At 32.0% G+C, this 24023-nt stretch overlaps 1 protein-coding gene across 1 annotated transcript in view; it reads left to right on the forward strand.

Annotated features, from left to right (window-relative positions):
- Window positions 1-24023, forward strand: part of Smp_142620 (protein kinase) — a gene marked incomplete at both ends in the record, with an annotated part of 120797 nt that overhangs the window by 33035 nt on the left and 63739 nt on the right. The window contains 4 exons of the mRNA XM_018794167.1: window positions 4306-4417; window positions 11836-12028; window positions 18278-18413; window positions 19704-19795. Coding sequence (XP_018648606.1) covers window positions 4306-4417; window positions 11836-12028; window positions 18278-18413; window positions 19704-19795 — 533 coding nt within the window. The remainder of the gene's footprint in view (window positions 1-4305; window positions 4418-11835; window positions 12029-18277; window positions 18414-19703; window positions 19796-24023) is intronic.

The raw sequence follows: 24023 nt of genomic DNA on the forward strand, positions 1-24023 counted from the left end.
TGAGATCATGAGTCAATTGAAGCTAGACCACCATGGAAAACCTGGAAGCACTGGACGGCCGTTTCATGCGGGTTCGAATCTCGCGAGGCAGGATCGTGGACGCGCACTGCTGAGGAGTCTCACAATAGGATGAAACGGCCATCCAGTGCTTCCAGGTTTTCCATGGTGGTCTAGCTTCAATTGACTCATGATCTGAACTATATAAAAAATTATCATTATAATTTATAAATAATAAAATAACTTTTGTGGGTTAGTAAAAATAAGGTTTCATTTGAAAATAAAACTAGATAAATGATTTTATCTAATGACTATTTTTTTATCTGATATTTGACACTCACGTAATTTTCCAACACCAAAATTCGAATATATGTATATAAGAGTTGGACTAGTTTGTTTTTTATTATTGGTTCAGTAAATTAATTTATGAAGTTGTGCAATCTCAAATATGTACTTTTTTTCCAAAAGGGTAATAATAATAGTGATAGTGAGAATAACAGTTTTGCTAAACATGGTAACAGTGATGTAAAATAAATAAAGGCATATAAACAATATTCTTATTAAGTGAAACTGATGCTGTTGTTGTTGTTGTCGTCGTCGTCGAGATCTTGAATATTTATCATGAAGACAGATAGAGGATTATAATTGAAAAAAGAATGTTCAGTCTGATAAAATGTTGAACTGAGATGAAATTTAATTGGAAGAATCATAGAAATAGACATAAAGCGGTTTGGGGGTCAAAGGTCCATAGAGAATATGTGAAGGGTAGAAAATGAGCGTAGAAGGAGAAAAGAGAAAAGAAAACCACGCGAGATTAAGACGCATTTCTTTTGGGCACATAATTCCGTTTTTTCCGAATGTATTGCGAATGCTTTGACAATGTTAAAAAGACAAAAACTCACTGCCTTCGGGAGCTTTCTACTTATCTTGTAGATGACTTTGAACGCTGAGTCCGTTTTGGCTTGTGTTGACAAGGTGTTCGATCACACATTTTATTGAGCTGTTTCTGCCTCTTTTCAGTCAAAGCGGTTAATTTTCTTGAATTCTTCTTAATAAAGTGCTGACCGAATGACCCATGTACCTGGCTTCACATGATCAAGTAAATTGATAGATGGACGTGGAATAGGTCGAATCAGGTTTATAATATAGATTGTTAATGAACATTGGTCGGCTGGAGAACTTTAATCTCAAAGTTGCTGCGAAGAACGTCCTGTTAAGGGGGTCGGAGATTCTTCTCTTTCAGGTGTCTGCAGTTTTATCATCCTTGAAATTGACATTCATATATAGAAATTTTTGGTACGGAGGCTATTTGTACTTCAGGTTTGATTTCTAAGTTATCAATAAATACCAATGGACACCTGTTTTCGATTAGTATTTTCTTGAAGAGATTCAGTTCGTTATCTGAAACTTCGGGACTACAAATTCTCTATATCCACGTAGTGAGGGATGTAAATAAATTTCGCTTTCAACTTATGAGGATCCAGCTGTGGAAGCTTGACAGCTGATCATTCCATGAGGGTTTTCTGTAGCTAGATCTCGAATTTCCATTGTGTTTCCTACCATTTTTATATCCAGAAAGTGAATACATTGTTTTTAACTTCTTGTCTGAAGTGACAGTTATTAAATGTCTGTAGAAGATGACTTTAAATTATGTTTTTTGTCGCAAATGATGAAAGCATCATCCATGTGCTATATATACAAGTGGAAATTGCCAATAGTCATTTTAAGTTTGTCTTTTCTGAGCTTCAATTTTTCGTTTATCCATTTTGCTTTTCGTTATCAGCGAGGGATTTTTTGAAATGCTTTTTCCGTAAGCTAGTGAATTTAGGAATCGTCACTGTTTATATCACAAACTGATCTTAGTTAAGCAACCATTAAAAGCCAGTAAGGACTGAACTGCTGTTTCGTCCTTGTATGGAAGTTCTTAGCAGTACGCATCCACAACAGCACTGTGGATTAAACTCAGAACTTTTAGTTTCTAGCCTACAGAATTATAATTCAATGGTTAGGATGTCTAACTTCGATCAGTTTGCGGTACTACATAGTCATCTTTTATTTCTTGTGGTAGATAACTGACTAGGTAATATCCATAGTAAGTAGTTTGACATAAGCATTTTTCCTGTGCGTCATTTTCTTTATTCCTAATTCTACTTAGATAATTCCTTAATACATTGATTCATTTTAATATCGGTAATATTACTACGTTTACCATCTGATTACTTCTTATTCAGTTCTGTATGTTCATGACAAGAATGTAATTATATTTAATATGAGGTCAGATCAAATGTGCAAGAAAGCGTATATCACCAGTCTCTGTAATCAATTTAATTCTTATCTAATGAAAAATTCAAATACCTTGAAATATTTTTGACTTCTTTTTAGCAAGTCAACTGGATATATATTTGCCCTAGTTTTTTATGCAAAACTATTTGTATAATATTGAAAGAAAATTACAATTCTGAACTTTATAACTATTTTGTTTTCAGTTCCTTACCTTTGTTTAAGGAAACAATAAATCCATGAAATATTTTTCTAAATCATAATAAAACTAATCACCGTGAGTAGAGAGCATATCATACTTATCCTTTTTTCTTCTTGTCCCCTATTATCATCAAAATTTACTTATCTTTCCACTTTAACAATAGGCCAACCAATCAACTAACTAAATTGGTAAATCAATCAGTCAGTCATACATATGTGTTTGTTTTGGTTAATTAGGATTATCCTTCTCTGTTTGTGTTTGTTTATGTCATTTTATAATAGATACTGAAGACAACTGAGAATTTATATATCTTTATTATATTGATATATTATACCTAGTCATTATTACCAGTATTATTATGAGTATCTTAATCGTTATTTTAGTTTTACCTCATTTACTTTTATTTAGATTTAAAAACAGTCACTATCAACTATTTAAGTTTCACTTGAGTGAATTTTATTATCATTATTATTATTCCCTGTTAAATTAGTAAAATAAATTTGAGAATCTCTTTTATAAAGTATGTAGTGAAACCTTATATGCATTCGGTCAGTCAGTCAGCGACAACGTAGAACCAGGCACACATATACATCGATTCAAGTTGCCATACCTTATTAGCACAACAAGATGAACATCAAATTTAAAGTAGTTAATTTTGTGGTGGTAATATATAAAAGGGATATTGCATATTAGGATATAGTACAGAAAGAAAGACAGATATGGAGCAATTCCAATCTCACAGTGTACGGGAAGATAAAGAGTGTATACACCTGCGCTATTGTGATCGATTCTGAGCCATATAACCTACAGTCTCCAACCATTGGTTACAATAGTTACGCGGACCCTAACCACGTACTCTGCATCTACCAACATGGCTCAGAATAGAAGTTAGTGACTTGGTGGACTGATACCACCCTTTTGGTTTGGTCGCCCTTTATTCTCCACCAACCATCGCCAATACTAGTCAGCATTGCGCGTCGTGGTAATCGGTGTCCAGGCATACGTAACGCGTGACCCAACCATCTCAGTTGATGAGGACTCATGACCTCATCAACTGATTTACCATCATTCCCTAATACCCTATGTCTAACCTCACTTTTATTCACCCGGTGATCCCAGAAGATGCGAGCAATATTTCTAAGGCATCTGTGGTCATATACTTGTAACTTACGAGTATCTTCTACTCTTAATGGCCATGTTTCACAGCCGTGAAGTAAAACAGAACAAACTGCTGCACAGTATACTCGTCAATTAAGTGATAGAAGGATATATCGCCTTCGCCATAGGTGACGTAAGTTGGTAGAAGCTAAATGAGCTTTTTGAATCCGTGCTGAGATTTCGTCAGACACTGACCCATTAGGACTGATCAGGCGTCCAAGATAAGTGAAGTTATCGACGCGTTCGACTACTTCACTCCCTATCCTTATTTCGGGTGTTGATGCAAGCTAGTGTATGTGAACCCACTCTCTTCGATGTAGTTTACAGTAGGTGAAATAAGAGAAGTTAAAAAAACGTAGGAAAAAAAACCAAACCGGTTTAAAAAGTCAATTAATCATTGATTTCATTAAAGTACTCTTAATATCTCATGAAAGTACCCAATGTGTATCTAAAACTTTTTGAAATCATACGCTATAAGTAATGTAGTTCTAAAGTTAACGTCCATTAACTGGAAAGATTGAATAAATACTTGTTTTTTTTTTCGTAAAAAATCAAGTTAAAAAAATCGGATCCTATACAGAGTGCAACATGACAAATGTTTTATTTAGCTGTCTTAATTCACAAATAATAATTTTTTTTTCATTTTTCTCATTTCTTCTTTGTTACAGTTATAATACTATGCACAGATCCAGAAGTTGTACGTGATATTATGTTGGAAGCACATAAATTAAATATGGTTAATGGAGATTATGCATTTTTCAACATGGATCTATTAAGCAGGTGTGTGCATTTCTCTTAAATTTATTTACATACAATTGTTTTCACAATAAATTAACTAATCTACCATCGTTTATTTAGACATATTATGTTTGTTGTATATAAATATATTCAGTAGATCAGTCAAACTACCATAGGACAGTCATTATTTTATAAATTATTTAAGTTGATCACAAACAGTAATATCAAATGAAGTAACTAAAAAAGACTTTCTAAACATTAGATAGATATTTCATACTACTTCCTGACTGTTTTTCTTTAAATAAACATCTTGAATCTTTGTGTTAATGAAACTAAGGTTGTTGAGATCCTATCATTATTGTGTCACAATCGAACATTGGTATAATAATAAATTGTATGTGTTTACTCCTACTATTTTATTCACATGTAGTGATAGGGTTTTACTCTACTTTTTAGAAAATTTGCCTCATTTTAAAATGAATCATGAAATAACAGTTTTAGCAGTTACATTACAAAATTGATTGGGTTTGCATTATTTGATACTGTACTCTTGTATTGTTCATCAATAAATTCGGTTTTTTGAAAGAGGTCGATAGATTCGATTCTAGGACAGATGGAATACAGATTCCATTCAATATCACCAGTTTTTTTTCAAGGTTTTCTAATTAATGTCAGTTTGGTGAGGGAAAAATTGTTTATTTCTTTTGTTTTAATATATTCAACGAAATTATTCGTTAGCATGGGTTTTTAAGGATCAGTTCACTCATTTATTTTATTTCTGAATTATTAGAGAGAAAAGGTCACTATTATGGTTCGTTTTCTTGAATTTGGAAACAATGAAAGCAATTAATTAAACTGGTTAAAATATCATAGGAATTCTGTCATTTTCTAATTCTTGCTATGAAAATGAATGTTATTGTTTTGCAATGACTGTGTTGATTTGTTCAGTTTATTTTATCGAAAGCTAACTGATAATAGTTACTCACAGTTATAAATCCTTTCCATAGCTGAACGATTCTAACGTATTATCTATTGATATTTGGATTGTTCAACCTCACTTGATTATCTGTGTTTATATGTTTTTCGTTAGTAGTATATTGCATTGTCTCCGAGCAACGGCGTGATGATTGTTACTTTAGTGCATCTACATAACTCGATAATATTTAGTAGAACAGTGGTTTTCAGTAATTTTCATTTCATTGTTTACAATTATGAACCAACAATTATCATTTTACAGTAAATAATTAATGTAAAAAAGAATACCCTAAATATTATGATTTATTCATTTAGTGTTGTAAAATGTGATTTGATTTTAATAGATTTTATCTGTCATTTGATACTTCTAGTGTTAAAGTGTATAAAAATATTGTACAGAAATATCAATTTTTTTAAACACAAACACTGGCATAAGTAGTCACCAAATAAATATGCGCCACATAAATCATTCGATTTATGTGAGGACTGGGATGCTGCCCGGGTGCCCAAACTGAAGCGGAAGGTTTCCTTAGGGGGTCACTTCCCGAGCCTTTGACCTAGAGGTTTAATCCACAAGGTAGTGGAGCAACGTGGTGAGATGCAGTCCCATGGTAGCCGGTGTCCAACAAGAGGTTCATACCCCTTTTGTTACCTTAGGATCCTGGAGCCCATGTGACCGTTGGCTTGGAATCAGGGTTTTCCAACTCCCCTTGGTGGATCATCTATATCTGCCAACCTGGTTAAAGCATCGGACACTCGCTTTTCATCCTCTTAATTCCGTTAACGACACCCTCACTGTGAAAAGGCAATGAGTAGGCCTTCGCTGACAGTGGTTGTATACGTGTGACCACATGAGAGCATTTCGAGAGAGAGGGCAGACTCTCATCATCCTCGACCGTACCAAGGCATTTGGGGGCTCCATAAAAAATATAGGCAGTGTTTTTTTTAGCAAGTTTTATCTGTAAACCGTAATCATCTACACGGTTGATGGCATAATAATTGTTTCGGTTAATACTGCACCATGTTTGATTACAATGCAATGAAGAATGCTCACTCTAAATACAACTGTGAAATATTCAATCGAATTCTCGTCTTATACGTTTATTTAACTTGCGAAGATTGAGATAAAATCTAAAAATAGTCTCATCTTCATGCAAAAATATTTTGTATAAGTTTCCTATCCTATATAAAATCTCTTTCCATCGTACAAACTATTCGATGAATAAATTGTCTAATTGCCTCTTGTTTGTCTAGAGAATAAACAAAGTGAGAAATATACCGACTACCGTGATGTTGTTGGTTGCATATGAATTTTCTAGCAATTACTTTCCCGATATGTTGAGAGCATTCTATAAAAATACTTACAATAACTAAACAATCAAAAGCGGCGCAATTCACTGCAATATTTGGACGACCGGAAAGTAGGATGTCTTAGAAGTTTGAACGGGCTATTTAACAAAAAATCTCATTAGAAATTTTCTCCTTCTCACTCTGTATATGTGTATAAATTGAATTTAGACTCTATTTGCAGTTACTAACTATGTAAATAATGATAAATCGCAAATATGTAAATCACTATTTATTTTCTTTCACATAGTCTTATATTTCTGTTTCGATCAATCTATTAATGTTCATCATGAATTAAATGGTCGTTAACTAAGCAGAACCAATAGAAAATCAGGAGGTATTCAACTCAGATTATATTCATTCTAGTTTTAAAATTCCCGTCATCATTCTGTATAGTGATAATAAAAACTTATATGTGAATATATTTTAAAGAAAATTAGGACTATTCATCAACACAATATTATTATTGTTACTATCCAAAATCATTTTTTTATGATTTTACTGATACATTGGTATTGACATTATCATTACTTATTATTTATTGCTTACAATAAATAGGATATCAAGCTTATTTCAAATAATACATACTCATAGGCATTAACACACACGTACATACATACACATATATATATATATATATATATATATATATATATAAGCAAACAGATAAAACGACAGATAAACAAATATACATAAACTCTTTTTTAATTGTTTACATTTTATCAACATGAATAAGGCTTTGTTAAATAATAATATAATCAATTGCTTTTTCATATATGACAAGATATTATCGATTTACTTGATTGATTTTACCTGAAGGCATTTTGTTTTTGCATGCAATTGATAATAATAATTTATTGTTATTATTAGTTAGTTAGTTGGTTTATTCTATTGATTAGAATTTTTTTTGTCTATTTTCATACTAGATAATAATAATACATTTTGTTATATGTATTAGATGAAAGTAGGTAGGATATGGTATAAGTTGCTTCCTTCTATTCTTATTGCAATATATTATTCATATGAGAGTGGGTCATGTTTTCTGGTTAATTTTATTTTCATTTCATCATTTACTTAAATAAAGAGTTGGTAATATTGTTTGTTAGATTGGATATAGTAGATAAGCAAATATACACACGCATATGAATAGTTTTAGCAGTCAATATTACAAGTTAATGTAAGTTAATGTAACTTTTCAACTAAACCCTAGTAATTATCTGTTGAGATTAATTATTAGTAACAAGGATTATTATGTAAAATCGAAATAATATTTCCTTTGAACATTTTTCTTATAATGCAAACTATAGTTTTTTTCCCTTTTCATGTTGTACAATTGTCTCTATGATAATATTTCTGAGCTCTATTGATTTATTATTTCCCCCTTAATCTAAGTACATCTATTTTAAGTTATTTATAACTTTTTAATCAACAGTTTAACTTATAATTATTATGATGGTTATTATTCACTAGTTGTGTGCATAAATAAAGAAATTATCAAATATGCTCACTAGTTGATTGGTTTGACGGTAAGCGAATAAATGAATAAATGGATTGGTGATACAATAGTAGACAAGATTCTAATTATTTCTGAAAATTAATTATTTAATTAATTAAGATTGTATCTAGTGAAATACTAGTGAAATACTACACTATGGGATGCCGGCTCAGTGGTCTGTCGGTTAAGTGCTCTTGCGTGAGACCGGTGTGTCCTGGGTTTGAATCTCGTGAGGCGAGGTCGTGGATGCGCACTGCTGAAGAGTCCCACAATAGGGCGAGACGGTCGTCCAGTGCTTCCAGGTTTTCCTTGGTTGTCTAGCTTCAACTGACTCACGCCTGCAACTATGGAAATACTTAAAGTAAAAATTGTATAGACTTTAAAACTTTATGAAATATAATCATATTTTATTGATCTAATTCATATATTTATTTTACAAGTAAAATTAAACTGTGACTAAGTGGAATAATGATAATTATCATAATTGTATCTATTCTGTAATATTTAACATGTTATTCACTTATTTATTATGGATTATTTTCAATCTAACTATTTACTACATATTGTATGCATTGAAAAGTCGGCAAGACCAAATTGTATGAACGACCTTTGAACGAATCTTAAATGACCTTGAGAAATATTAACCAATCAGAAGACAGTTAGTATACAGTAAAATTATATTACACAAAACTCAAAAATTAAAGGGGATACTGTTCTTTTAAATGACTCAAAAACTTAGCAAGGTTAGATATAGGTTCAGAAGTTCTAAAATCATAGTGCATCCGGTACAGGAACTCATCCATGTGGCTCCATAGTAGTCGACCTCTGGAACCATGATAAGGTCTCAACAATTCTTTTAGCCTTGACCACATAGCCTCAATGTTGTTGGTATGTTGGTATGGTTTAGGGTTAGAGTTAAGGTTTAGGGTTAAGGATGAGACTATAAATTATGGACGACCTTTGAGCGACGCTAGAGTGACTCTGAGAGTGTCAACATAATAACTAAAACTAAATGAGGGTTATAAACCTGTGTGAAGAATTCAAATTATGATTTACAGCTCATGGTTAAGGTTAGGAATTATACTTAGGGTTTTCATCACGAACTGACATCAGCTATAATGCCAAAACTCTATTTATACAAATAGATAACTGAATTTCGCGCCAAAATCTTATCACTTCTCTTGTAGACGCTGAATTATCATGTCTTCTCTAAAATCCGTTGTAAACCGACCGTACGTAAGCATCAGGTACCGAACTTAGCGCCGTGACCTTGAAAACCTGCGAAAGCTTCTGATTCGCTCGTCCATATAGTTTAGTCTCGCCGAAAAGTCTAGGTCTATCAATAATAATAATAATAACAATAATAATAATAATAGTAATGATAATAACAATAATAATAATAATAGTGACAATAATAATAATGATAATAGTGGCATATTTTCTAATCGAATGATCCTAGAATTATTGATATAAATTAATTGTATAGATAGTTATTTTTGTTTTAAAGTTGATTAGATAATTCATTAAGTCCTATAATCAAATTAAACTAGTTTAATTAATAACTTGATATGTTTTTCATGGATTACTATTTGCAGTAAATAATTTATTTATTTATTTATCAATTAAAATTAACCATAAATATGGACTGTGATCACAATTACAATTTTTGGTTTTAAATGAACAAGTGATTCGTTGTTTATATCACTTGTTATTATTGGTTAAAAAATAATTAATTCATAAATCTCATTCAACGTTTATTAATTAAGTTTTTGTCGTTTTCCTTTATAAAACAGTTAATCAGTGGACGTTTTATTTGCTTTATCTAGATATAATAACCATTAGATTGATCTATTTTTATTACACGCACACAGACCGTCTGACTTTAATTTCATGAATAAAACGAAAGGACAAAATTTAGTAAACATTAAATTACTGTTTTTCTTCCACATTTATACGCGATTTACCTTAGTAACATTACATTATTTTGTGGTAAATTGAGTTATCTTACAAAGCGATTCAATTGAAACACCATTACTTGAAAAAGAGGTGTTTATTCTACTAGTTTGTTCATTTTGAAATCATAGAAGAAACAGTATTCTTTCCATAAAATATAATAAATAATCATATATATATATATATATATATATATAACAACGTTTTGTGTTTTATACAAATCATATTACTTCCCATTTTAAATTTTATTACAAATATGCTTGAGAGAAAAAGAATGATAACCATTATGAAAATAATGAAAATTGTGCGTAGAGATTAAAAAACTATTTTTAATCTAGCAGAATAAACTCAAGATCAAGACAAAATGTAGATTGTGCTTATTTCATATCATAACGTGTAAATAATATCTGTAAATTAAGCCCACAGTTCATGAATAGATATGTTGATGGGATTATAGATTGTGCAGGCACATGAATTCCCAAAGAGTATTCTTTTTCCCTATCGAAATTCCACAGTTGACTGGTCTATCAGAAATGTTATAACATTACAAAAACTAAACTGTTCAATGCATGTAAACCTATCGATTTACTTTCTTAAAGCAGATCTCTATTGAGATCAGTCTAGAAGCGACATTTTATATATGGTAGGTGTGAAGAATTCGAATATTTTCTAATGTCCTCGTTTTGTCAGCGTCTCTGCGCTACACGGCTATGTCTATTAGAGCACGTTCGAGAAACATGATAAATAACTGTGTTTACCAAAATATTTACCAGAAAAGTTAATCATCGGTAGTAGTGTAGGATATTATTGAGGCTATCACCCATGACAACTGAGAGGATCTCTATGGAATACTTTTAATAGCATAATGTGTTGTTGAATAATAATGATATACTTTGTCTCACTACTTAATATTGTGTAATATAGTATAAATCGCTAGTGGTCTTACCTAATAGTGAATACAATTTTAACAGAACTATGACATTTGTGATGTTATCTGAGTATATTACAATTGATTGATCACTGGGTGGTGATCGGTGTCATGTGTATCAATTCCTTCTTAGTGCAGATCGAATGATATCGATCAAGTTGCAATGTGGATACTAGTCTAGGTGGCTTGACACTGCGTGCACTATGAGTATATTACTCATGAGTAATTTTTATATCATAACACAACTCTTCTGGATCTATCTTTATTGATTTTTTTAAGAATTTTTTTTATCCCATTAGTTTGTGTTTTTAATATTTAAACATCAATTTTGGAGAGATCAAATTTTGATTAACTGTAAATATTGATTTATTTGGTTATCTGTAAGTACCACGGTTACTGTACTGTGATGAACACTATAGCTAAACTCTTGTCAAACGTATCATAAGATGAAGGTAAAAATATTTCATTGCTGTTCCGTAAAAACAATACACTTGGGGAAAAAGGCGAACATATTGTGTGACATATTACTTGTCTTTACAAATTAAGTTGAACTTTCACAGTAAGATCGATTATTATCTTTCGTCATTTTCAGCATAGAAATTACATTATTTTAAACATATTTATTTAGTCTATTGTATTTTCACTGGTAATTATCTTCAAGATGAATATTTTTAACATATATTATGGTTTTTTTTATTGTTTTAACTGTTTAGTTAATTCAGTAATTAGTTTGTTACCTATATATTTTCTCATTGATTTCAGTCAAACAAAATTGAAAAGACCTTGGTATAGAGAAACATCTAGTCCAGAAGAAAATGAAAGAGCGCGTCAAGCTTATCGTGCTCTTATGACTGTAACACTTTTGAAACCTGACAGTCCTGAATATCGTACATTTACAGAAGAAGTGAGAGCAAGAGCTTTACGTGATTATGATTTTAGTTATCGAGATTCTGAGGTGGGTTGGATGAGAGTTTGTTTGAAAATTTCTCGTTTTGGTTCACATATATACATATTTAGTTTTGAAATGAATATCATCTATATATTTATGAAACTCAATGCAAATTAAAGAAATTTGTTGGAATTGCTTATCATACATTAACATGTATATTCAACGTATTTTTGTTGGACTAACTGCAATGTTTCCAACCTTTTTCAATTGACTTTGAATTACACAGCCTAGATTCAGTCGTTTGCTCTCTCAGTGTAGGATTATCAACTCTAGTTACTGTTAAACAGGATTCCGTAACGAATATTAGTTCAATTATGTTCGATCAGCACTAAGAAATACTTGAAATACACATGACATTGGTCACTGCTTAGTGTTCAATCAATTGCGAACTTTAATCAAATAAATCGTTTGTCATACATGGATTGTTGCAAAATTGACTTTTAGAATAATTCCCTATTCCATAAACACTTTTTCTACGCACGTATAATTTATTCTTTTCCCATTAAGTCTCAAAGCGAATATGATAGAAATATGTGAGGCTCACCTTTTCAATGCAAATCACCGCGTCTACATGCAATCATTGTTGAAGTACATTCATAAATTAAGTGGTCTATGTGAAATTGTATTTGTTTGCTTTGTTAGGATGAGAGTTTCGATGCCATCACTCAAGTACTAGCCATACAATACCCCCTTGGTTTTCAATAAAAAATTCTTTAACAAACATAAGTTTGTAGTGAAAATCACTTTTGCAGGAAAAAAACCCAAAGAAAAGGAAATAACAAATAAAGAAATCGAAATTTGCATAAAATCGATTTCAGCTTTCTAAAATAAAAATAACATCAATAAGATTAATGTTAGTCTGATTTGCTTAATAAGTTTAAATGTAACAAAATACCAATGAATGAATCTACTTTTCTTCTTGAAAAAAACACATCAGTCTATACTTATTCAGTAGCGTATTAGTTTCAAGTGTGACTTTCTGTATACATTTTCGTCCACTTGTCTCTTTCTTTTAGTTTTCTTTTTTGAGTTATTATTATTCTCAGCACCAAATATCTCAACAAGTTTCATTTTCTTATTTATTGATCGATCCTGACGATAAATGTTGAGTGATCTTCAGTTAGATGTTCGCAGTTCAGGGATCGATATCTTTTTAATGTTGATTCTTTCCAATGCATATTGCCAGCCACCACGATGTTTCAGATTGTTTTTTAATGTAATTTGTGCAGCAAAAAGTTGTAAACTTTTCATAAACGCGTCTGAATAGGTTATGCGATTAATATATATAATGATGTGTTGGAAAAAACAGGTAACTTCTTGAAATATTTAGAGGGCAGGAACAGGTATCCCAGATATTCAAGCAGGCCGCCAAAAGTGAATGAAAAATGGACTGTGTTCCCATTAGTGCTCTGTTCTCAAAATGTATTATTAAGTCAAATGATTTTTTAATTTAGTAATGTAATGAACGAACACTCAGGTGAGGATAACCACCTTATTGTTGAACGCAAAATTACGGAGTGCTTTCGTAAAATATGGAAACTGTACATTAAATACATTATTTGCACATCTTCCTTCTGTTGTCCTTTACATGTTTCACGATTTTTGAAAGATTCTGTTGTTATTATAATGGCTCTCTGTTTTCCATCCGGTCCTCTTCAATTCAATCTTCTACTGGCTGGCAATCCACTCCTGACTTCTGTTAGATACTATTTATATCTGTCAACATAAGTAGCATGCACCACAATAGTAGTAATAGTAGGAAATAATTTTATTAGTCTGAATTTTTTCCAGGTATTTTATGTTGTTATAATATTGTAAATATATGTGTCGTATTTTTTTCTTTTAAGAGCATATCATAGCTCGTACGATAATTGTATTATGCTTTTTTCGTTTAAAAAAATTTCAATATTGACTGCTTATTAAAATTTCTCATTTAATTATCTATTTGCCAAATATATTAGTAATATTGCAAAGAATTTGATTCAATTATGTAGTTATACATATAAACAGAAATCAAATCAATGACCTTTAGATCCTGTAGTGAACACGATAACACTGAACCTTTAAGTCGATGTAAAATGGCTCATATTTTTAACTTTAGTTTGCCTTCTACTATAGTACGAATCTCATGTCACTGAAGAATTATTTTCTTTCGTTTAACTTGGTTCACTTGGAAGATCATAGTTTTTAACTTGATTATTCGAGATAATTCCTACTGATTTTAATCATTAGTGAACACATGATTAATATTTTCATAGTTGAATTCACGAGTTGATCTAAGGTAGACCACCATTCAAAGTATGGAAGCACTGGACAGCTATGTTGCCCTCGTATGAGACTCGTCAACAGTGCACGCCTACAATATTGCACACAAGCATCGAACCCACAACTTTCCGTTTTATGTACGAATGCTTAACCTTTAGACTACTGAGCCAACATCAAATGGTGTTAATGTCTAACTTAAATCAATCCATGGTCTTTTACAACCCTTTATCCATTGTCTGAGGTGGATAACTGTCTCACATCCGACACGGTTGGACTCCACTGGTCCTGGCTTCTCATTAAAACTTTAGGAATTATATTTTGAAGCTAGTCGCTAGTGATCAAATGATTGCTATTAGTATAGGGGATTTGTGATTTCAGCAGTGGAAATACCACAATGCCCGTAAATCCCCTGTACTAGCACTTTTTTGCCAGTTCATTTATATCACTGAGTTAGATTAATACAAGTTAACAAGTCTAGTTTTCAAGCAATAACGATTCCTGTGTACATATTTATTAGGCCAGTCCAAAAATATTCTAAATGATCGTTCACTGTGAATTCGAATGATAATGCTAGCAGTGTTTATTATCCTTAACTGCTAATGAACTCCTGAGAAATAATCTATACTTGATGCAATTCAACGGTTATACTACTGGAAATATTAGTTTGATGGTATAATAACCTTGGGTTGAAAATAGGCTGCTGCCTATTGGACTGAAAGTTAAATACCTTAACCATTAAACCGCTGATCATAAAACATGTGAAGCATAACTTAAAATTTTTATATTGCTTTGAGCAAGTGTGTAAATTTTTCGAAGAAACTTTCTCAAAGTAAAGTCATTCTAAACACGATTCAGGTGAATTCCGATATAATTCTCTTGATATAAGTATATAAATTCATTAATAGTGTATCGTAAAGGTCACCTGTTTTATTTAGTTTATGTGAATTCAATAATTAAGAGCAAAGAGGCATATTTTAATCAACGGTCCATTCTAGACTGTATAATGTTTTCATTATATCTCTCGCCATCGATCTACCCACATTCCGTTGAGATCATTTTTAGTCAATATAACCTCAGATTTATTGTGTTTAAACTTAAGTCAAAATTCATAGCAACAGTCGATGCCATACACTAAATGAACTACTTTATAAGAATAAGAAATTATTGAGTGGTAAAAAAATGATAGTTGTCTTCTTCCAGTCATAGGATAATGAATCACCTATCTTGACAAGTTTGATAGGATGATATGTTTTTTTTTGGATTAATTTTATCTGAAAATTACTCAGACATGGAGTATTTTAAAACTAATTCAGCTTTAGTGCTAAAATGTCTTGAGCTGTTAACCGTCTGATAAATGTATTACGTTGAAATTAACCTACCGTCAAATGTTTAATTTTATGCATGGAACGTATGAACAAGTTTAGCGGTGAAATGCAACTTAAATATTTACATTTAAAATGTATATGTGTGCGTAGAAAACTATGCACATCTCCAATGTCTTTCACACAAATTATTCAAAACAAGTAACTCAATATACCATCGACACTGTGTAATTAACTAACTTTTAATTATAGTTAGTGAATGCATATATCGAAAGATGAAATATAAATGTTCACCTCAATCAGTTTACTACTTAAAAATAACTTGATGTAAACACACGTTATCGTGCAGTATAATGCCCTGTAATTATAATTAATAAAATGATCTATTAAAATTGAACAAAAATAAACTGCCTCATAAACAATGGTTGAATATTTCGAAAAAGAAAAAAAAACGAACAATTAAAAGCTGTGGACAGATTGAAAATAAAAACAAAAATCCACAAAGTAACTTCTATCTTCTTGTGGAATCTTCACTATTGATTTACTTCATTTTAAGTTGCTTAATGTTTGGACTGAATTTCATTATTATTTAGTATAACTTATGTAGATGTGTAGGATTTACAACCTCATCAGCTGACTTACTATCATTCTCCAATACCCTGCTTCTAATCTCCCTTTTACTTATCCGGTGATCCCAGCAGATGCGAGCAATATTTCTAAGGCATCTATGATCAAATACTTTTAACTTACGAGTATCTTCTACTCTTATTGGCCATGTCTCACAGCCGTAAAGTAGAACAGGACAAACTGCTGCACAGTATACTCGTCCCTTAATTGATAGACGGATATCTCGTCTTCGCCATAGGTGACGTAAGTTGGCAAAAGCCAAACGAGCTTTTTGAATCCGTGCTGAGATTTCGTCAGACACCAACCCATTAGGGCTGATCAGACTTCCAAAATAAGTGAAGTTGTCGACGCGTTCGACTACTTCACTCCTTATCCTTAGTTCAGGTGTTGATGCAGGCCAGTCCTGGAGTAACAATTTACATTTAGAGAGGGAGAAATGCATCTCAAACATCCTGGTATTGTTACTCAGTACTGCCAAAAGACTGCATCTTATCAGCGTGTTCGTCAAACAGGACTATGTCATCTGCGTATTCTAAGTCGATAAGTGGGTCTCCTGGTAGAAGATCGATTCCTGAAAATTCGGTTGACGAGAGTGTTATTTCTAGCAGTAGGTCTATTATAAAATTAAACAGAAATTGAGATAGTGGACATCCTTGCCGGACACCACGAACTAATTCTTTCTCCCTGTATTATATCCTTATATGGAATGTTTCTTTTATATATTGCTACCATTGAAGTAACTACTTCTATTAATTTAGTTTTCATTTTGTTGTACTAATGAGGTGTGGCAACTTGGATGGATGCATATGTGTGCCTGGTCCTACGTTTCAGCTGAATGACTATAGTCTTCTTTTGTTATGGAGATTTGAAGCGATGCTCAGAGACGATTTTCGAAAGGTTATTATAGATCTATTGAAGTTGGATAATAATAATAGTTGAACTTTAATGATATTTTATCATCCTACTGTACTTCCACAAAAATAATACTTGATCTCTTTGTGATATTTTCAAGAATAAATTATTATGTGTGCACGTGGTTTATCAGAATCAATCATTTTGTGTTGATCTTTTCTCGAGATTGAATACCTGTCCTATTTCTTACATTTTTCCCATATATTTCGATGGTAAACAATGATTAGCATAAATAGTCTGGGGTATATGATGTTTGAAACAATTAAAGGTAAACAGTCGTTACATTTATCATTTGCTCAGACAATTAAAGTAAAAAATCCCTTTTTTGTTAGCATATTTTTATCTCTGAACTTCTATACATTTAAATCATTTCCATTCTTGAATAAGTAAAGAAGTTAGTGATGTATGTTACTGATACTTGCCTGTAACAAAGCTTCATATGATTCAGATCTAATCAATTATGTATTGCTTTAATTTTCTGTGTGCTTGTACACTTAATTTTTGTACAATATTTCAATAGTAACTTGAAATCATTCTATCCAATTGTTTTCAGTGTATAATACAATACAATCTCATCTCTAGTTTGAGTATTCTATTTAAAATATTGATTTGAGAAAAGAAAAATAGGAATTTATTTTTTCTTTTATATGTTAAAACAAAATATAATGCTTTATTCATACTAAGATTTATCAGATATCCAACTTTATTATGAATAATTAGCTAATAAAATTTATTAGAAGGGGTTTTGTGGAGATTTTAGTAATTTTATAGAGTTGGTATCATGAGTCAATTGAAGCTAGACCACCATGGAAAACCTGGAAGCACTGGACGGCCGTTTCGTTCTGTTGTGGGACTCCCCAGCAGTGCGCATTCACGATATCGCACTCGCGAGATTCGAACCCAGGACCTACCAATCTCTCGCGAGTACGGGATCGTGGATACGCACTTCTGAGGAGTCCCATAATACTACGAAACGGCCGAATAGTGCTTCCAGGTTTTCCATGGTGGTCTAGCTTCAATTGACTCATGATCTCAACTCTAAAATAAAATTTAATCACAAATTAATGATTCATACTATTTACAAATTATATTTATCAGTTTATTTTATTTTTCTACTTGTTTATCAAAGGTAACACCATTTATTGGAACATTTCATGATGCTGTTAAATTGTATGCCTTAGCTTTAAATGATGCTTTAGCCAAAGGTGGAACAATCACTAATGGTACATTGATTACACAAGAAATGTGGAATAGAACATTTAAAGGTTAGTTTCAAGTTAATACAATGAAATAAATTAATAATTCATCCTTCACGATTAGATCATTTTCAAAATTGCATAGTTATATGATAATAATAGCATATTTTCTAGGATTGATTAGTTATAATGTGAAGTTTCACTTTACTACTGAGAGTATAACATATCTCTATTCAAATTCACAGTTACTGTATTTACTCTGTTGATGATACATTTCCCATGTTTCATAAATTTTTTTTCTTTATTAGTTTTATATTTATTTTGTATTACAACTTATCACATTTTAATAAACATGCAATCATTTACTAACCTATTATTTATCACATATGTACATTTGTACAATTGTGTAATATTGGGAAAACATTTTTACACTGATTAGATTATTCTTTGACGACTGGGTATGTTTAGATTATTAAACTTCTCATTGTATTTAATTGTATGTTATATGTGATTTGAGTAAAAAGCACTACCAGTGGATTAAAATGTTATGAAACAATAAATAATGAAATCACGAGCGTATCTGAGTTAGATAACCATTGAAAACTAGGAGGCACTGGACAGCTGCTTCGTCCTAGTATGGGAATCTCTAGGAGTAGGTGTCCACGACTCCGCAACGGCGACTCGAGTTCATGACCTTCGATCTCACGAGTAAACCCCTAGCCTTTAAACCTCTGAGCTGGGATCAAATGGCTTACAAGTCTAAATTTAACCAATCCTTGATATTGCACAATATTTGCTGCTGTCATTATAATCTTTTAAAAGTTTATTATAATGAATTTCTCACTGATCAGTCGATATGTATACCTGAAATATTTGTGCATTTTTACTTCAAAAATCTCTATGAAAAACAGTTTATTTTCAGAAAATGTACAAGGTTAACTTGAGCGCGTAATCGTTTTGGATAGATTTCTCTTCATAATGAACATTTGTTGTCCAAATTAAGATCGGTTGTAGACGGTTTACTATTGAACTGTATGACTTATCTCTAATAAGTTAGCAAGCCAATTCTTCATTCGCCGAACTGGACTGAGAGTTAGGAAACATCTTTCAGGACGACAATAGGAGCTCTACAGTCGAATCATTTAACTGAGAGAATATAATATTAAAATACTGTTAGGGAATATGAGTGGTTTGATACAAGCTATTTTTCATTTATTATGATCGCTAAACTAACAATTATAACTCAAATGAACTTGTATTTTATGTACTCTTTAGAAAGTGTCATTTATTTCTTCTGATACATTAAATATAGGAATCAAGGTGTCATTAGGTTTTATTATTATTTTTTTACTGAAATAGGCGTTACTGGTGTTGTACGTATTGATGCGAATGGTGATCGTAACGCTGATTATTCTTTACTGGATATGAACCCTGTAACTGGAGATTTTGAAGTAAGTAATAATGTTGGAATTTATTTACAATCGAAGGTGTTTAGGTATCTTGAACTTACCATCAATAATATTCTATATATACAAATATTGACCTAGTTATGAAAATCATACAATGAAATTTGATGACTACTTAAAAACGGATAGCAAGAAAAGCTAAAGCAATTAAATAATGCTGAAATCGATATTCTGTTATATTTAAGTTTAGAAGGGTTTTGAGAGAGGATGATACAATGCTTGAGTTTTTGTGGGGGATCATCATTCAATTCTGATTTATGCAACGAAGAAGAAATTATTGATATTCATGCACCAAAGTGTAGGTCGGGTGTAAACATCTGACTAGTTACATATTTCACTGCTTAGTGGTAGTGCAATCGCCTTTTCCTCATTTAGCATTTGTAATATAACTAGGTCCCTTCAGGAAATAAGTATTCAGTTTAAACCCTAATACAGCTCAAAGACATTTATAGTCACATATTGTCAGTGAACATTGAAACAGTGACATTTCGTCTTTGTAATCTTACCAGTGGTCAGCTGAATATAGTCAGATATGTGTATATCAGCGTAGAACTTTATTTTACATGAAATAATTCATTGTACTATGATCATTATAGAACTGTTACAGTATTTAGTACTGATTGAATTTATTTAAATATCGACTAGTCAGGATTACATCCCTTGTTTCTATGAAAGTCTTAGTTATTGGTTCACATTCTCTCTTTTTTCCATTCTTCTCTTCAAGTTTCTCTTTTTCTTACAACTGTCACTGTTTGCTTTGTTATGTAAAGTTGGTCCTAGTATTGTTTTCCATATTCAGTCTGTAAATTTTGATATTTAGCAAAGTAAAGGAAATAAAATGGAAATCCAAGAAAGCGAAAAAAAGTGTCTAAATCTTTCTTTCTTGTTAAGTATAATCCCCTTCCATAATGAAGATGGTTTTATATGCACATACATGTATGTTTGTGCATATCTGTGCACATGTATACATGTTAGATGATAGAATCCAGTGAATTTCACTGATGGTCTCCAGGGGATTATCTTCTTGTCAGTGTTTCTTACACACTTCACTAGTTTATATATATATATATATATATATATATATATATATATATATATCTGTTTTCTATCATTCAGCGTTAATAACAATTATAAACAATAATAATGTTATTGGTAGTAAAAACAAGAGATAGACTGTATTCTGTTGATTATCCTCTGTTCATTTTTCTCGTACTTGTCACATTTTGAAAACAAAACTAGAAAAAATAAACGTATGCCTTATCTACAAATTGAATCCCCTTCCAAAAAAGGAAATTGACCAAACAATTTTGTTTTAATAGTTTAAGTATAGTTTAAAAATAACTGAATATAACACTATCAGTATGAGGATATGATTTGTACTTGACACGGATGTCTTTGTTCATACTCATTCAGAAGTACTTATGTACATCTATAACGTCTAGTAAATTAATGTAACGCTTTAGAGATTAAGTCCATGCCGTTAGATGCTTTAAATGACAAAATTATTCGTTAAATTATACTGGTAAAAGAGAGATTGATGACTGTCAAAACTTCGTTATTAATAAAATCCAAAATGTAATTCTATATAGGGTTGTATTGTTCAATCATAGATATTTCCAAAGCACATTGTCCTCATACGATGCTCCTACCGCCAAGTGGGTAATCTTGAGAGTAAGCGTAGGTCAACAAGACTGTTAACCTTTATCGACCATGGTGTCTGAAATATATATGACGTATATCTGGCCACCACATTCCTCGACATCCAGTGGTAGCTGGGATAAGAATAGGTCACAAGAGATCTAGGAGTATTGACAATAAATAAATAACTACTTGACTGAAGCGTATTCATTCGTGTAGAATTCCTGATTTCGCTCCTCAAGGTAGTTGTAATCTACATATTTGGAACTTCCAATTGACATAGTTCGAAATCAGTCTCATTGTCACAGATTCATTTTTGTTCTGTTACCATTTTTACATTTATTTTAACTAAATAGTTTTTACTTACTTACGCCTGTTACTCCCAATGTAAATGGTTTTTAACCCGGTTAATTTTCACTCATTGTGCTGTTTTCAAACGTATCCTTTGTGGTGCGTTATTTTCAATTGACTGACTATTTGACCAATCTAAAACGTGATATCAGTCCTTGAGGCCATTAACTTTTGAACTTAACCGTGTTGATAGGTGTATGCTAACTGGTCAGGGGCTGTACATTTATCGTAATCAATAGTTAGAGAGGTCGAGTGACATGGCCGACAATCACTTTCAAGGGTGTAGATGATCTCGCTTTTCGATGATGAATTCCAGAACTATATTTTATGAATATATTGTTTTCACTCCGCGTATTCATGGTTTCTTATCGAATCATATTGTCTACTTCTAATCTTTTCTACCACTATTGGCAATGTTACTACTTCTACTGTCATGGGGTTTGTTTTAACAAGTTCATGTCGTTGTGTCAATGGGGTGTGGAGGCTTGAAGCGAAGCATATGTGTTCTAGGTTTAATGTAGTTCATGTTTGACTGATTGGATATTGCTCACTCCATTATCTATAAATATAAACTAAGTGAAAAACTAAGTTATTACGTACAAAAATACAACATAATAGATGTCATCAACAAAATATGACTAGCCTAATTACCGAACTGCCTTTACTCCACCTATTTAATGAGTAGCATATGAACGATTCACTAAAATGAGCTTACAAGGTTATTCAGTCAATCAATCAACGTCGACATAGAACCAGGGAAATATATGAGTTGACACAAGCTGCTATACCACATCGGCAAGACGAAATGAATACAATAGGAATTTAAGAAAAGATAGAAGTAATGTAATGGCAACGATAATGAGAAATATTAAACATTAAGAATATAGTTTTAAAAAATTGGGTGTCAATTTGTATATGAAAGAATACTAAAGTCGCAGGTTGAGAGGGAGATAAAGAGCTAATGCATCTGCATCATAACAATCGATTCTGATACATGTCACTCGAAATCTTCAGCCACTAATCTCGGTCATCCGGTGGATCCAAATGGAATAGTCTGCATCTACCTACGTGGCTTGGGACAACAGTCAATAACTTTATGTGCTGATGCCATGCCTTCAAATTTCTTCCAACTAAGTTCCATATCAGGATACATAGCCTATTGAGATAGAAAGTGGTTAAATATATCAGTCAGTCAGCTACGACGTAGGACCAGGCACACATATGCATCGATCCAAGTTGTCATACCTCATTAGCATAACAAGATGAACATTGAACTTATACTTACTTACTTACTTACTTACTTACTTACTTACTTACTTACTTACTTACTTACTTACTTACTTACTTACTTACTTACTTACTTACTTACTTACTTACTTACTTACTTACTTACTTACTTACTTACTTACTTACTTACTTACTTACTTACTTACTTACTTACTTACTTACTTACTTACTTACTTACTTACTTACTTACTTACTTACTTACTTACTTACTTACTTACTTACTTACTTACTTACTTACTTACTTACTTACTTACTTACTTACTTACTTACTTACTTACTTACTTACTTACTTACTTACTTACTTACTTACTTACTTACTTACTTACTTACTTACTTACTTACTTACTTACTTACGCCTGTTACTCCTCGTCAAGGAGCATAGGCCGCACACCAGTTTTTTCCATCTAACTCTGTCCTGGGCAATCCTTTCCAGTTCTTTCCAGTTAACATTCATCCTTATCATATCTGCTTCTATTTCCCGGCGTAATGTGTTCTTTGGCCTTCCTCTTTTCCGCTTCTCTTCCGCATTCCAAGTTAGGGCTTGCTTCGTGATGCAGTTTGGTGATTTCCTCAATGTATATCCGATCCACTTCCAACGTCTTTTTCTAATTTCCTCTTCAGCTGGAGGCTGGTTTATCCTCTCCCATAAAACACTGTTGCTGCTAGTGTCCGGCCAGTGAATGTTGAGTATTTCGCGTAGACAATTGTTTATAAATACTTTTACCTTCTTGACGATGGATGTGGTAGTTCTCCACGTTTTAGTTCCGTACTGTAGAACTGACTGCCTTGACGTTCGTATTGAAGATTCTCACTTTGAAGTTAGTTGACAGTTGTTTTGAGTTCCATATATCCTTCAATTGTAAAAATGCTGCCCTTGCTTTGCCAATCCCAGCCTTTACATCTGCATCAGGTCCTCGTTATTTATCAATGATGCTTC

This window comes from Schistosoma mansoni, chromosome 1 (assembly GCF_000237925.1).
Source record: "Schistosoma mansoni strain Puerto Rico chromosome 1, complete genome".
In the NCBI taxonomy this organism is placed as follows: Eukaryota; Metazoa; Platyhelminthes; class Trematoda; order Strigeidida; family Schistosomatidae; genus Schistosoma; species Schistosoma mansoni.